Source organism: Pyxicephalus adspersus, chromosome 10, assembly GCF_032062135.1.
Source record: "Pyxicephalus adspersus chromosome 10, UCB_Pads_2.0, whole genome shotgun sequence".
Taxonomy (NCBI): domain Eukaryota; kingdom Metazoa; phylum Chordata; class Amphibia; order Anura; family Pyxicephalidae; genus Pyxicephalus; species Pyxicephalus adspersus.
This window is the reverse complement of record NC_092867.1, coordinates 28824088-28840816: the sequence shown is the minus strand read 5'-3', so window position 1 is coordinate 28840816 and position 16729 is coordinate 28824088. Positions and strand designations below refer to the sequence as shown.

The window sequence follows — 16729 nt, the reverse complement described above, 5'->3', positions numbered from 1 at the left end:
CCGTTCATCCGCGTCCTTGGCCAGTCATTGTTCAATTTTTTTTAACAATTATCAGACAATCAGTCGTTAGTCGTTCATTTCCAACAACAAATATTGCACGTGTGTACGTAGCCTAGGGCTTTAAAACAGCATGTAAATGTATTCCCAAGTTATTTCTGATACCATTTAACTTTGTGTATGGTGGTGACAAATATACATCTCTGTCTCCTCTCTTATCTTGTTATTTGTCTCATGTGATGCCCATCACAGTGGTTCAGAAGGGTGACTCTTCTAATCCTCACATGCAAATCAAGTCAAAGTTTTGTGAATTTTGCTTATCATTATTATCATTATCAATTATGCAAGTCATTATTAAAACTTTTTCAACCCACTAGTTTATGCTGGTATTTCAAATTTGCACATTATCCTAATAACTATGCTTTTGCCGGCGTAATTTTGTACAACCCAGCAATTGATTTATCATGTAATTTAAAGTTTAAAAAAGTCATAGCAAATTGTTTGTGCAAGGATTTATTTTCGCTGAACTCAAGTATCACACCACACCTGGGGAATGGATTGCTCTCCATGATTGTTTATTTGATGAGGTTGTGCCATAAAAACCTTGTTCCTTGCTTCCAAAGAACATGCCAGTGAATAGTGTCTGAAAAAAGACTGCAGGATTATTAGGTAAAGGGATTTAAACAACAGGTTTATGCAATTTTGTGTTGTTGGAGCAATGAAGCATGAGTTCTAATTCAATAAACATTTGGGTTTTGATTTAAAATTACTAGCCAGCAGGACTAAATTCAGAATTGTAGAATGAATGAGTAGAATACTCATTACAGCTATTCACAGCTAATACCGGTAAAACAATAAATATGATGTAGGATAACTTGTAATTAGATCATTGCCTCCAGGGATGTTTAGTCAACACACCTGTTAAGTATGTTAATCATAAAACATCAGGGTGAGGTTAATGTGAACGTTTTACTCAATTCCCAACTTCTTAAAATAGGCAAAAAAGAAGGAAATATTTCAACAGAAAACTGTGCACAAGACACGCTATACTTACAGCTTCCCTTTGGTAAAATGATACCTCTCATATCCTGTATTATAATTCCAGAAACAAAGCAGCATCTGGTTTGGCAGAACAGCAATTTGAACATTTCTTGAGAGATTTCTTAACTTTTATAAACAGTTGGGGCACACTGGCCCTTGCACACAGGCCGTGCAGGGGTCAGCCCCCTCTCTCCCTCTATGATATAAGCAGCCCCCTCCATCACACCGAGCGCACAGACACCCAGCCTGAGCAAACAACACCAAGCCCATTGCTGTGATTTGCATGTACGACACGCCCACTCACTACGTGCGGTTTCACGCCACGCCCCCGTAGGAGCCCTCTGAACGGGTGCGAAGTACTCACGTGACGTCAGAAGTGGGCGGTTCCCGGGCTGGCTGAAAAGTAACGCGGTGACGCAGGAGGCTGAGAGCTTGTCAGCTGCGCCCAGTCGTGCTGTATAGGGGACGCATGTGTGCTTGAGCCGGGGAGGAGGCACCGAGGGTCGGCATGCCGGGGATGATGAGGATGGAGGGCGGACGGTGAGGCAGGAGACGCCGGTCCCGTTACCTGGGTGCACAACATACCCCCCCAATACCCTGCTGCAGAATGACAACCCAACATCAACACAGAGGAGCGGAGCCCCCGGGGTGCCCGGACCTCCAACAACTCCCCCCCGGGGACAAGGAGCACTCACTCAATGGCTGCGTCCCCCTCTCTCATCAGGTGGCCGGCCATATGTACGGCAAAGATAAAGTTGGTGTGTATTGCTGAGCCTGTCCTGCTACTCTGTTCATGTGTGTGAGACCGGCGAGCCAGGTGTGCGTGTGTGACCGGCGAGCCAGGTGTGCGTGTGTGACCGGCGAGCCAGGTGTGCGTGTGTGACCGGCGAGCCAGGTGTGCGTGTCAGGCGAGCCAGGTGCGTGTGTGTCAGGCGAGCCAGGTGCGTGTGTGTGTGTGTGTCAGGCGAGCCAGGTGCGTATGTGTGTGTGCGTGTGTGTCCAGTGAGCCAGGTGTGTGTGTGTGACCGGCGAGCCAGGTGTGCGTGTGTGTCAGGCGAGCCAGGTGTGTGTGTGTCCTTTGTGTATGGAAGGACTCGGAGTTGTCACATTGTGGTGCTCTGTGTTACCGGCTCATATATAAGAACAATGCAATACATGGGTGACAGCACAGTACTGGCTGGGTATGAGCAGAATAATCCAATGTTTATCATCTGGTCTTTATTAGTAACTTGTATTCTGAGCAGTACTGTATATCTAAAACTTGTATTTTAGTTTTCCATGGCAGGGATGAGTAGGTTTGGTTTTTGCTGCCTCCATCCCATCAGCTGGTTCTCCTGGATTTTGTTTTGGAGAGGGGCTGGGGTGTTAGGGCGTCCTTTTTGCTTTTCTTGGCCAGTTGTCCATATTGGAGAACCCAATTCTTCTTCTAATCATATTTCTATCACTTTCTGATCACCAGATATGAGAACATCCATTCACCTGATGTGCCATGTTGAGGTTGGCAGAGTGAAGGTGACGATGTTACCCTGGTCTGGGCCCTGAATAGAATGTACAGATTATTATTTCTAGGTCTTTTGTTGTTATATCAGATTGATGTTTATAAGTCTAAGGTTGGGATTCACAGTTTAGTGCTAGTGCTTTAGGCAGATTCACAACCCAAAACCTAACATTGAACCGAATAGGCCCATTCATTTGACAGGTGGTAAGAGGTGTTGTCGGTGACATTTGTTTCCCTGACAGTGCCTGGGTGTGGTAAATGTCACAATAAATTACTGCTACTAAAGCAGGTGATACATGTTACACTAGGTTTATATAATATTCTATATCCCAAAGCTATGAGAGCTGTATGCTCTACATTTAGTATAAATACCTTGCCTTGTTTGTGGCTTGGCTTCTTGTTTTCGCCAGCACAGGGAGGGTCAGCAATGTGAGCCGGCAGACTTTGCACAATGTCCTCCTTGTGTAATGCAGATTGCACCTCATCAGTGTTGCATGGACCTGCTAGAGTCTGGATGGTGACCAAGTTGTATTGCTTAACAACAGTGGAAGACGGTGAGGTCACTGCATTGGGTATTACAAAAGTTTTATCAGTTACAATGGATTGTGTAGATGTACTCCAGCTGTATATTTGGTTATTAGCCTGGGGTTGTTGGTTTAAGCCTCCCAGCAGTTACATGCCTGTCCTGTTACACATGTAAAACTGTGCTGCCCGCTGCTTGTCAATGCAAGTGAAAAGCACTTTGTGTATGCAGAGTTCACATGGCTGGGAGGGGAAATCCATGGTGTTATAGCTTGGAAGTTCACTAGTATCCGATGTGTATGGTAATTCTATACGTGGTGAGTGATATGTGGAAGATTCTGCATTCTGCATCGGGGAAATATTATTTTAAGGGGTAAAATGGTGGACAAACAGAGTGTAAACATTGCTGAAACCTCCCAATAGTTCTGGAGTTTATATAGCCTTATTTTAGTTTCTGCAGTATAAAAATACATAATATTTATTTTTTCCCCTGTAAGGCTATAATAAGCAGGTTCAAATATCACTCAGCTCCCCACAACTAGCACTTTGCACCACAGGTTCCAGGTTCCAATCTCGGCCAGCACACTATCTGCATGGAGTTTGCAGGTTCTCCTGTGTCTGTGGATTTCCTCCCACATCCCAAAAACAGCCAGTTATGTTATTTGGCTTGCCCCCAAAATTAACCTTAGAGGGTATTAGACATATGACAATGCTAGGGAAATTAGATTGTAAGCTCCTTTGAGGGACAGCTAGTGACATGACCATGAACTTTGTACAGCGCTGTTTAATATGATTGCGCTATATAAATACTGCCCCCTTTCATCCCCTGAAAAACCGCTGCCATGAAGGTTCTCACGACAGGCAAACCTTCCTGGCAACTTACCACCTGTGTGAACATAACGTCCGGTGCATTTCCCAGCAGTGATGACTTCATTTAGATTGAAGAACTGCCTTCCAGCCTTCAGTTGTCCGGTTCCAGGGGGTATTGTGTGCATCATTGCCTATTTTTTTTCACTTAGCTGACAGGAAAAGTGTCAATATTTCACTTCTGTTATTTCCAGTACAATATGTGCGTTAGGTGATTTCTATTTTTGTGTTTGTTTTATATAAGTGGTTACACGCTTCTAATGGTTTGTCCAGGTTAATTTTCTCCCTGCTCAGTGTATTCTAATACATAAGTAAATTTTATATTCAAGCTTACTGGGCTTTTATTTTTTTTTATATTTAATTTATATGAAAATAATATTTTTTTAGGTTTTAATTTTACAGATTTCACAAAATTATAAATTTGACACATTTGTAGTCCCTGGGTGGCATTGCGCACACCTCTGCAGTGTATAGAGGAAGTCATTTGTGCACTCATTTGTAAGCTGCTAATATTTCTAAATCATGAGATTGTTTTACTCCTCCATAGAATTTCACAGGAAAGAATGTATCTTTTCTGGCAAAATCTACGGGTGTCTTCTGTAATTGCTGCAAAATGTTCTTGGCTTAGAAAACATACAGCCGCCACATTTTGGGACTGGTAACCAGCAATATTTAATTTTTATGATTGGGTTTAGTCATTCTTTGAGATAAGATTCCCAGAATACTGTAGGGAGATGCATGATCTGTGTGCTCTTCTTTACATCTAATAAATCCAAAGGTTCATATGTAACTTGATAAGGACTTGTACAGGTCATCATTCTATGAAGGTGTGTAGGCGTCTGTAGGGCTTTTATAGATAGCCTAAAGTATGTGACCGGTGTCAGGTGGGTAAAAGTCTGCCATCAGTGACCCCTCACCAGCATCTGATTCTCTTTCTGTACCCTTTACATTTGCTTCCCTCGTTGGCCTGCAGCCTGGAAAGATTTCTGTGCTAACAGGGGAGCGATACCTAGCTGATCTAGTAAGTGGGTGAATGTCTCAATAGTAAAGGAACATTGTCTTAGTTGCCACTGAGTTTTTACTAGCTGCAAAATCACCGGGCTGACATGGCCTTACAATTATTTAGAAAAATTTTTTTATTTGAAGGTTTTTTTTTTTTTTTTTTATGCAAAATCTTTTGTAAACTTAATAAACCACATTACATGAAAATCCCAGAAGCTCAGCATTTTGAGGTTCTGCTACTACTAAATTCGGTGTCTGTAATGTTCAAAGCCACTTAGTTCATACTTTTTCCATATTCTAACAATATACAAAAATCAGAACCTGTTGGCCGTGTTTGCATGGTTTATGTATTGAATTGCAGCTGTATGATTCACTTTTTCTGTCTGGGAGTTTTTACTGAAATCAGAGGTCAGAAGGAGAATGTGTGTGTGACGTATATTCAATATGTTCACCACACAATGATAGACTCATCAAACAAGTTATAACGTTTGGTGCAATCTCTAGCCAGGAGTGGCAGGATGGAATCTTTGATTGTAAAGATAGCTTGTAAGGACCTAACATCCAGGGGCCATTCTGGGTCTGATTGAGGACAAGTCTGGACACTTTAGTGGGCAAGGTATGTTTACTTTACTGGTGTGCTGCTGTGTATATTAAGTGTTTTCAATTACATCAGTAGTGCTTTGCAAGTCACAGGTTAATCAAAACCTTTCCCTCTGAATGTGAGTAAAAGTTTAGTGTCTGTTCCTTTTCTACTTTGTTCTTATCTGTTTAAGGCAGTGATGGCTTGGGTTCTGAGCAAGGTTGGCTACTACACCCATTTGTATCCATTAATCTTTGTTACAGCTGCTTTACAGGCTCCTTTACTGTACTGCAGTGTTGAACCCAGAATTTTTTTTAAGCTGAGTGAGGAGAAATTTTAGGGGAGTGTCAGCCCCTGTATTGTGACCCAACTCTTCAGTAACCACCCAAAAACAGCCGGGTGTTTACTGAAAAGTGCCGGATGGTGTGCCCAGCTAAAAGGGGCAGGGGACGGCACTGTACTGAAATTGCTTATTCTAATTACACTGTTCACTGTGAGCATCTCAAAATGTGCATTGGAAACTGCAGCAAGTTGGATGGATCGTGCCTCCTTTCTTGGCTGAAGGACATCAAGAATCATCTACCCCCTTTTCAGGCTTATTGCATGTAGAAGTTGCCTAGGGTGGTCAATATGTTCCAGGATTGGCACTTGCTCATGACATAATTTTAATATCTCTTCCCAAAAGGCAACCCACTGCTTGCATTGTAGTTTGTAGGAGTTTTCCAGAAGGCTAGCTATGATTTGCCTGCATTACATAGAGAGAAATAGAGACCAACTGATGAAGTCAATGACATAGTACCATATTGAAAAGTTGTCCCCCCCCCTGTTAATTTGCAGTATTGTGGGGAGGGTGATAGGGCTTTCAGCAGAATAAACCTCAGCTGCACTGTGATACACACACCATACTGATCACTCTGCTGCAGTAGTAAAAGTTTCAGTTGCAACATGAAGTGTGCATGATGCATCATTGTGCAAGACAAATGCAGTGTGATTTAGTAGAGCCTTGTGCTACACAGTTCAGGGGTTTAGACAAATGGTGACATACGGGATATGAAGAAAACTTCCTTCCATGTGTGTTCTGTGTATCTCAGCATTTTAATGTGTACCAGTTTTTCTATTTATGCTGCATAGGCACAACTAGCATAACTAAGAACTGGCTGTGTACAAATGCCAAAAGGGATCTGCAGTCAATTTTATATTTTTTTGTCCACAAAAAAACCGTCCCACATGTGGTATATAGACTCAAGAGAGGCTGAATTCCAATCTATGGAAGATAAATAGGTCCTATGACCTCTTTACATTTATACTGAACACTTACTATTTAGTTTTAAAATGTTTTAGGTTTAGAAAAGTAAACTTACAAGTTAACTTCCTATATTGGAACGGCTTGAAGATAATGTATGTATGTTGGGCTGTACTGCCTGCATGTGTTGATGAGAGAATTTCTGCAGCTTAGTGTACTTTTGTTGTGGTGTGTTGCCTTGCCAAAAAACTTTTGAGTATATTGTTGTGTGGTTTATATATTGGACCATTGACAGCTTGGATAATATGGTCAGAAAATAATGTTATGTCTGACAGAAGGCTGTAAAGTTTATCACCAACAGTGATCTAGAGCTCAGCTGACTTCCTGTAGTATAACGGTTAAACTTGATATATGAAGGCTCTGATTTTTTTTTTTTATTTTTTTTTTTTTTAGAAAGTCTGATGGCTGTTCTTTTTTGGGTTTACTGTGCGGATGAGGAATTCATATTAACATTCTAGATTCTTCTGTCTTTAGAACGGGTCATTATGACTTTAGTACATCATACAGTAACAAATTTTATTGTATATTTTTTAGGCATATTACAGCATCCTGATGGGACTGTCCTGAAGCAATTACAGCCTCCACCACGTGGACCAAGAGAACTGGACTTCTACAACATGGTAATTGTATACCTGGTCGATTATATTAGCTAAATTATGTAATTTTAAAGTTTTAGTCATGTTGTCTTTTGTATGGAGTTAGGATTTTGTTTACATTTTTAGTACAAAATTATGAATTTCCAAATGAATTCTTTTTGTGTATAATGTTTGTGCTGGCCGGTCTGTAGGATTAATATCTCTTTGCCTGGAAGCCTTTTTTGTTTTCTGTTCCTTTTTGTAGCCTTTATCAGGTTCTGTGATTTTTCACTTTGTCTTTGAACTGTGACAGCTGGCAAGATACAGTAGAACTTGAACCAGTAAAAAAGTTTTCTCCATTAGAAGCTCATTAAGCACAGAGTCGACTTCAGAGCTACTGTGTATCTGTGATGTTTGATGATCCCAGGGAAAAAAGTATCATTATCAGTCTTTTTAACATTGTACAGATGCAGCTTGTCATAGGAACACATCCAAAAATGATTTCAAAATCTGCAATGACGTTTGTTTTTTTTCCACAGGTTTTCTCAAGTGACTGCACAGATCCTAAGCTCTGTGATCTGAGAACCTTTTTGCCAAAATACTATGGCACATGGTCTCCTCCCGGATCTGCAGATGGTATGTAGATGTGTTTAGTGTAGGTTTTGTGTTTTTAATATTTTTTGTACCCTGAAATTTTAGTTCTGTACGAACAGCTTCTTAAGTAATATGGACCATGGGAATGTGTACTTTGTCTTAGGGCAAGAATGGAATCCAAACATAATGCAACTCATTTATATAACAAAGTGTGGCAGTTACTGTAATTACAGTTCAGGCCTAATCCAGGCAGCTATCCATGATGATATCGGATGTTTTATATCAGGCAGCCTAGTAGATCAAATGATTACATCTTTTTTTTTTATTTTTTACACATTTAAGAATATTTTTATGTAGACTGAAATTACATTTACATTACATTACATTTTACAGAACTTTATTTAAAACTGGAAGATATATCAAGGAAGTGTAACAAACCCTGCATCATGGATGTCAAAATTGGACAAAAGAGCTATGACCCATACGCATCGGCAGAGAAGGTTCAGCAGCAAATCAGCAAGTATCCTTTGATGGAAGAGATTGGTTTCCTGGTTCTAGGCATGAGGGTAAGTTTAAAAAAAAAAAAAAAAAAAAAAAAATCAGACGTGTGTGTAAATTTTTTTTTTTATTATTATACAGGAAAGTTATTGGAATTTTTGAAACAAGTGAAAGACAGCAGTATTATTCCCCACTAGAAATGTAGAAAAACTGTATGGAGTCTAGCTTTTTATACATCATGGTTAAGTAAATGTGCACTGCCCACTGAAGCCTTTCTATTCAATTTTTTATAAATTATGTACATGAAATACCAGCTTTTGACTTTCCACTTGGATGTTTAGTAAAAAAAAAAACATAATTTTCCATGTTTAAAAAAAAAAAAAAGGGGGTAAGGTTCTTGTGTCATTGTATATTATACCATCACTGAGCATTCTTCAGTTAACTGTCTGGTCTCCTCCTTGGTGTTTACGTCCCTCTCCCACCTGTCCTTTGCAGATGGGTTTCTCCTTCAAGAAAGCAGTAGGTTCCCATTACAACTTAATGGGTCATGCAACAATTGTCTTCATCACAGTTCCCATGAGTGCTAAATTCTTCAGCTGCAGGTCAACTATTCTTTTTGTTGTCATCCTGTGTGTTCACAGAACTTTGCAAGCTCTGAATTTATTGTGAGTGGGTAAAGGTTTGCATCCTTCACTTTCTGGCCAAAGATAGAACACGTGTGTAGGAACTTATATATGAGAACATATGCAGCTAGAGCATGTGCTGCCCAGAAGGTACAATGAACATGTCTACAACACAGAGCATGCACCGTCTAAGCAAACACATATTTTACAAAACCACTTACTAATGTGACTGTTAGAATTGTGTGTTGGTCATTTGGTTGAATTGCTATATCTGGCTTCAAAATATCACTGCCCTTCTTATTGCATGTAATGCATAGGTGTCCACATGTGGGAGACTACTTGTATGCTTGCATGGGGTATTAGCTGGTGCACAAATACAATGTACAAGGAATGAGGTTTTTACTCTGACAAGCCTACAAAACATCCTTCATATACGGATAACAATATGTTCTTGTACCAACCCAGAAACATTTAGTCCTCAAATAATGAGGCTGTTGGCACATGTCACACAATAAATTACCATGAAAAAGATTACTGTAACATTGCATTATGTAATACATGGTTATAGGTAGTTATGGATGATATTGTGGTACAATCGAACACACATATATTATAAATAATTAGCCAGTCTACAATTTAATAAATGCTTCCGCGATCAATGTTGTTTTACCTATTTATTATTGGTTCTATTTTTACTATGATTTTCATGTGCTTCATCTTTTTGTCCTACACTGACCTTGTAATAGCCTTCTATGGGGACGTTTTCAATGGAAGTGAAGTCTAAGCCAACATGGCATTTTACCTCTATATGTACTTTTTTTGCCATATTGTCATTACTGTGTATACACTATGCATATGTATTACCTTTTTGTGTATTTTCTTTTTTTCTTTTATATAAAAGGGAACTTCTGAGGAGGTATGGTGGCAGTCATTCCCAGTCTCTTTTTTGAAAATATTGCATTCATAGCTGTTGAACTACAAAAAGGGCTTTGTTAGGAGTTCTGACTTCATTCTTTCTAACCTGTGTACTTGTTCCAGCTCATCAATTCCAAAGTGTTAAAGCCAGAGACCGCTAAAAGTAGTTATCATCTTAGGAGGTGTTTACCAGTATCGGGTTCTACAATACATTTTCCCCTAAAAATGTCTTGCCTGTCAAAATATTTGTATATAAATAAATTTTTGTTTCGTCACTCTTGTGACCAAAATACCACTACCAGACAGAATAGCTAGGTCAGTGACATTGTTTTTCTTCACTGCAGTTATTCAATACAGCTTTGGTCACCAGCATGCTGATTGGAAAATGAAGAAATGACAGCACACTGGTGAGGTCCTAACTCCAATAAATCTATATACAATCTATCTCCAATACACCAAACTGTAACTACTCCCCACAGCATGTAACACTGCTTGTCACACACTGATATTAACAAACAACCTTTTATATTTCTCTTCTTGCAGCTTTGTTTCAATTGTGCCTTAGTTGCTTTTAGTAGCTTTTTTCCAATATGTTTTTGTCCAGCTCTGAAACAATCTTGATATGCTAAAATGTGTGCAAGGACCCCTCATCACCAGCTCTGCACAAACAGGTGTGCAAAATGCTGCATTGAATAGATACTTTACTGACTGCTAATAAAGTATGTAAGTATTCCTCACAATGGCCCTGATTTATTAAAGGTCTCCAAGGCTGGGTAGGATACACTTTCATTGGAGGAAGCTGTGGATCCTAGCAAACCTGGATCTGGTTCAGGATTCAAAACATTTGGTAGCAAATGACTTCGAAAATCCATTCCAGGTTTGCTTGATTGCCCAGCTTCACTGATGAAAGTGCATCCCCTCCAACCTTGGGGAGCTTTAATAAGTCAGGGCCAATGTCACGCCATCTGCACCTGTTGTGGATGTTTTTTTGTGAATCATGTGAAAGCAGTGGCTTCGCCTTAATTTTCTGTACACTCTTCTCTTAGGCAGGATTCACACAGTAGGAATGCATTGCAGTGCTGCTGTATGTCTTGTACAGTAATATGTGGGGCCATGAACCACAGTGCACCCAAAATTGCCAAATTTTTTCTCCTCTGTAAGAAAAGAATACATTAAGAGTCACTTAGATAGTTGTCACCTGTTGGAAGCTTTTTACTCCCCTTATGTTATAGTTTCTCTCCTGGTAACAATGGTCCCCAGGGCAAATAAAAAGCAAAATACAATGGGTTGCTTAGCAGTAAAAACTCCTAACAGTTACTCTATTGAAAATCTTAAAGAAGGGTTTTACCGGTGCATTTGAGAAGTGGTTTCCTTTTCAACAAGGTGCATATTTTGTAGAAGAGAAAAGAGCCTCCTCTGCATGACCAGTTGCATTGATTTTTGTTTTCTTTGCAAATACATTTTTTTTCTAGTTCCTTGTTTATCATGCAACAGTCAAACAAAGCCAAACTACACTGCTCAAAAAAGGAACACTAAAAACCCCTTATCGAAACTCACGTGTGTGTGAATTTTATCTGAAGAACTTATAACGTAACCCAGTAGCGTGCATGGTCAATGTTTGTGTATACACAAACAACTTTGGGAGTGCTTCTGATGATCCCATCTTAGAGATGTGGATGAGGATAGTAGGTAGAGTCTGTGGCTCTACTTGGCAGTGTTGTGTGCTCAAAAACGTAATTTCCTTGGGGGCCTCTGCTGAGTTTAGGTCTGTGGATTGTGGAGGCACGTCAATGGCATCAATGTCCTAGTCATCCAGAACTTGCCCACAAATTCTGGCCATATGAGACTGGGCATACTGGTTTGGGTACCATTAGTGAGAAGGTGGAGGTCTCTGTTATTGCCCCATTACCAACTGGGCATTCTGGATGTTGTGAAAGTAGTCTAAGGACATTGTGATGAAATGTATACTGCCTTTCACATCTGTCCCATGCGCTTGTGTGCATCCGCCCTCCTCTGTTAAGAAAACAGGGTGCCAATGGTAGGATTCCGGTGTTCTTTTATATACTAATCAAGCTGCAAGGTGCTGGGCTGTGAGCACAGGTCCTACTAATGGCCCACATGCCACCCTCAATAATTTTGCTTCTGACGGTTTGGTATGAAGCAAAAACACCAAGCAATGCTCTTTCGGTTCCTCCTCCTACAAAGACGTAGGTACAGGTTCTGCTGCTGCATTGTTGCCTTTTACGGCCTGGTGTAGTTTTACTACTGTAAAGGGCCCATCTCCAGGTATCTCCTCCATGCTCTTGTGTTGGGGGACACAGTTAAAGCTTTTTTTTGTGATGGTACCTATGGGTGTGCTACTCTCGATGATCTGAAATACCTGCTAGTTTGCTGCAGATATCACTTCATGCTACTTTACATTTTCAGTAGTGACAAGGTCATTAGCAAAATGCAAGAGTGTTGAAAAGTCAATCAGGAAGAATTGAGCAAAAAATGGTCTCCGGCAAAATCTTTTTTTGGCTTTCTCACTCCTTCTGTACATCTATCGTTCTTGCTTCATGGCAAAATCACTTGTTAATCTAATGCAATTCTATGACCGGATTGTCTTTCAAAGCTAGGGTTTTTTTGTGTAAATATGTTTAGTGAATGAAAATACATGATAAACTACTGTTGAGACCGTTGATTTTAGGGATCTTGTGTCTGCAGTGCAGGTTCTAGGCTGCTAGTTACTTTTTTAATAAATATATAATCTTCCAAAAGCCTTAACTCATTGAATTACAGGCTCTCCAAGAAGTGTATTGTGTTAAATGCCTCTAAGCTTATCCGCCATTATCCCTTGTGCAAAGCTTTTACACCTACTGTTCTAAATCCTGATTTGGGTGTTGGAACATAGTCAAACATAATAAGCCTGCAGGGAACTAATTTTCTTTAGAAAAATGTTCACAAGATCCTTTTTGGATGAGTTGCATGTTGTCCATGCAATGTTTATTTACTTTTGTTGCCTTATGCATAAAAATGAAGGCTGGCTGCCAAGTTTGTATTTGTTTTGGGAGGAGTTTGTTATATAACACTCTCTAAATTGCAAAGCATGGCAAATTTTCGATCCATTGTTTAGTGACAGGCTGTTCTTGGAGAGGAAAAAAGGTATATTGGACATTCTATAAAGCCTAAAGGGCTTTGGTAACTTGGCAAATGTAAGAAACTTCTACTATCACTTTCCCTGCAATGAAAAAGCAGCTTTAAGTCTAAAATCCTAAGAAATGTTATCTTTGTTCACTTCCTCTCACATCATGACACTGACAACACCGCAGACATGGAACATAAGATGGATTTCTTTTGTACAACAGATGCTTTGACAAGGTCAAGCTGAATGGAGGGAATGTCCAGCCTTGTCTGTTTTCTTCTGATTTTTTTTCTGATATGTACAATATTTTTCAAGCTAGGTTGAACACAAGTAGTGCTTGTACGGGCACCAACTAGTTGCACAGATGCATCTTTGTGCCCGAGTACCAGTCTTGTGTTTTTGGAAATTCTCTCCCAGCATTTCTGTCTATAGATGCTACTCCGGTTTCCTTCCCCTAAAATTGTCCTTAGACTGTGGTAATGGCATATGACTATGGTGGGGACATTAGATTGTGAGCCCCTTTAAGGGATAGCTAAACCTACAACTATGGACTTTGTGAAGCGCTGCATAATAGTGTGCATATATAAATAATATTTTGTTCATCGATTCTCAAATTTATTTTTTAAGATGACACATGCATTTTTCTGGTTTCAAAACATTGTTGCCATCACAACTCACTGTATGTGTCTTGGGGAGCATGTGATGGCTAGACTTGGCTGTACAATGTGTGGGTTTTTTGTCATGTATATTATATCTTTCCTGGAAGATAATCATGTTTGGAAAGATCAGAACATCCAGCTGAATCATTACCTGGTATGTAGAACATATTGTTACTTCGCCTTTAAACCTAGAAATTCCAGACTTCATCAAGTCATTAGTTTCTAATAGGAGAACAGCCTTCTGTGTGTACCCAGACTACACTTTTCTCTATAAACATGGTAGTATTCAGAGCAATTCCAGACATTAACAAACAATAGGCCTTTTGAATTCCATTAAGACCTTGGACATGACAAAATGATTAGATTTTGTCTGAAAAATTACATGAAACTGTTGTCATATTTCAACTCGAATTTTCATTTCACAGCAGCACGCACAAAGGTAATATATCAAAACAAAACACAAAGTTGTATGAAAGTGCTGTATAACATGGCATTATAGTTTCCTTGCTACACATTTGAAGTGTTGGGTGTCATTTATTACATTGACCAAAATCATAGTTCTGCTAAACCCCTGCTCATTTCCATCTATTGTTTATTTATTTTACCACCCCTGGGAAATAGGATTCCAACTAAGGCAATGATTTTTTTTGTATTCATCATGTAGTGACTGTTCTACATTTTTAGAGTATGTGTATACATTATTAGTAGAGAACATAGCTCCCGTTCCTGCAGTTTAAACCGTTATTTCTATTCTATTTAAAATCAGGGCCACCACACATACTTGTAAACCTTTTAGTATGTTTTACCAAGTAACATCCACTGAGATGTATTTGGACCCCGCACTGTTGTAATGTACTTTTTGTATCTATTGTACTTTTTAGTACAGGCATGCTTGGCTTGAAGTATCATGAGTGGTACCAATGCACTAATGTGTGAGTGAGATTAGAAACTTGGTGACTAGTGTAGATTAGCCATTTGGTGGGTGGGAAGGAGAAATAATGGTAGGGACATAAGCTTTTCCTGGTAAGAATGTGGAAATGGAATTAAAAACAAAAATAGCAGTGAACATACATGTTGCACTTATTTCTGAATAGGGAACATTTTCTGTTTTTGGTATCAACAGGAATTGCTTAACATGCAACAATATACATGCTCACAAAGTCCTCCTTCTAGTGGTTTTGTCCAAAGAAGGCTAAATTAAACTCCCTGTCCACATTGTCTGACAAGGGCAAAATATCTTTCAATAGTCACCAAGGCAGACAAACAAATTACTTTTTTTGTTTCCTGTGTGGCATGTGAAAAAGCAAGGAAAAAATAGGGCAAAAAACTTTGATGCCCACTTTGCCTAGCACTACCTGCTAGGAGTCTGCTTTATTGTTTAGCAGCAGAGCTAGTACTCATGCTGTTGGGTTAATGGGCAGCAGTATGTTTTATGTACAGTTATTTTTCTGCAAAAGGTGGCCAAATATACTTTCACTGCAGGGATTCGTTCTATTTATAAAATAGCAGGGATGGAAAGTGGAAAGCACAAAGCATATTCTCAGTGAGCCTCAAAGAGGTACTGCTGGAGGTAAGCAAAAGAAATACTTTAACCTTGTTTCTTCAGCTTATTCCATAGAGATTTGCTGGAGATATCCTTTAATCCCAAACCCCAGTTATGTAGCATTCTGTAGCTTTGTGTAGTTTTAGAGAAGATATTTCCAGAAATAATCATTGCTTTTTATCCAGTTTAACATTAGATGGCAGTATTATACAATATTTGCTTAACACTGGGCATTTTATTCTGCAAAACTTTCATGTGCCTTGTATAAAATGTTGGTTAAACTGTAGTCTTTGCTAAATTGCAGGCCTTTTCCTCCTTCACTGCTGCATTTTTAAACGTGATTTGCTGTAAATCACCTTCACAAAATAAGAATATGCTGTCAGATTTTGGGATTAGAAGAGATCTGTATTTAAAGCTGAACTCTGTGCATAAAATTTAGGGATGTTCCTCTGTGGGATACAAAGAACATTACTCGACTTTCCGTGCACCAAATAACTTCTCAAACTTATATATTATGTAAAAGCAGAAATGTTCACAGAGGTGTGTAAAATGTCTGGGTTTTATTTTTTTTGGCAGACTCTACAGACCACATGTTTTTGGGGGTTACTTGATTGCCTTCTAGGTTTTAATTTAATATTAAGCATTTCTTTCTCAATGTTTTTAATTAGGTTTATCATGTGGATTCAGACAGCTATGAAACAGAAAACCAGCACTATGGAAGAGGTTTAACTAAAGAGAGTGTGAAAGAAGGTGAGTTGTATCTGAATGAAACAATCATAAAGTCTTTTTGATCAAGGCTTTATCCCTCCAACAAGTGGGCTTTCTATGTGCATATTTTCTGGGTCAGTGACTGAGGATCAATATTCCACCTTGGATCACCTGCATTTTTGTAGAGGGGGGGACCTATCTATGCCTAATAAAAGGGTTGCTTTAATGTCTGATGATTGCTCTACAAACTTGAATATTTTGCTGTGGTTGGTGCATTCCAGTTTGTGTGAAATCAAGCCAGTTTAGAACTGCACTAAAAGCCTAAATTCTGATAGCAACTAAACTAAAAAGCAAGTATTTATTTATGAAAATATATATAAAAATAAGGCAGTAAATCAATAAGTCAAAAGGAAAACGTCTTGCTTTTTCTGATAATACACACAGTATATAACTCCTTCATTACCCATCTTGTACTGTGGGAAGTAGTTGCTTACTTGCACATATGTTAAAAAAATAGTATTCTATACAGTGTTCAGTTTGCCATACTGCAAGTCAAATTGAGGTACTGGCTTCAATAGGAGTTGTTTTTCATTTGTGTGATACTACCAAACATTTGGGAAAATGGTATTTATTTGATTTTGGAGCATTGCATAAAGCTTTTTTTTTTTTTTTTTTTTTTT

General features: G+C 39.1%; 1 protein-coding gene across 2 annotated transcripts in view; it reads left to right on the top strand.

Annotated features, from left to right (window-relative positions):
- Window positions 1–1448: 1448 nt before the first annotated feature.
- The window catches only part of IPMK (inositol polyphosphate multikinase), a 19162-nt gene continuing 3881 nt past the window's right edge, over window positions 1449–16729 (top strand). Inside the window, exons 1-5 of one of the 2 annotated variants that reach the window (XM_072424962.1) lie at window positions 1449–1796; window positions 7345–7430; window positions 7925–8021; window positions 8373–8545; window positions 16010–16091. In XM_072424962.1, the coding sequence (XP_072281063.1) occupies window positions 1646–1796; window positions 7345–7430; window positions 7925–8021; window positions 8373–8545; window positions 16010–16091 (589 nt within the window). In that variant the 5' untranslated portion in view covers window positions 1449–1645. Of the gene's footprint in view, window positions 1797–5222; window positions 5544–7344; window positions 7431–7924; window positions 8022–8372; window positions 8546–16009; window positions 16092–16729 lie in introns of those variants that run through there. The other variant, XM_072424963.1, reaches the window with a different exon arrangement.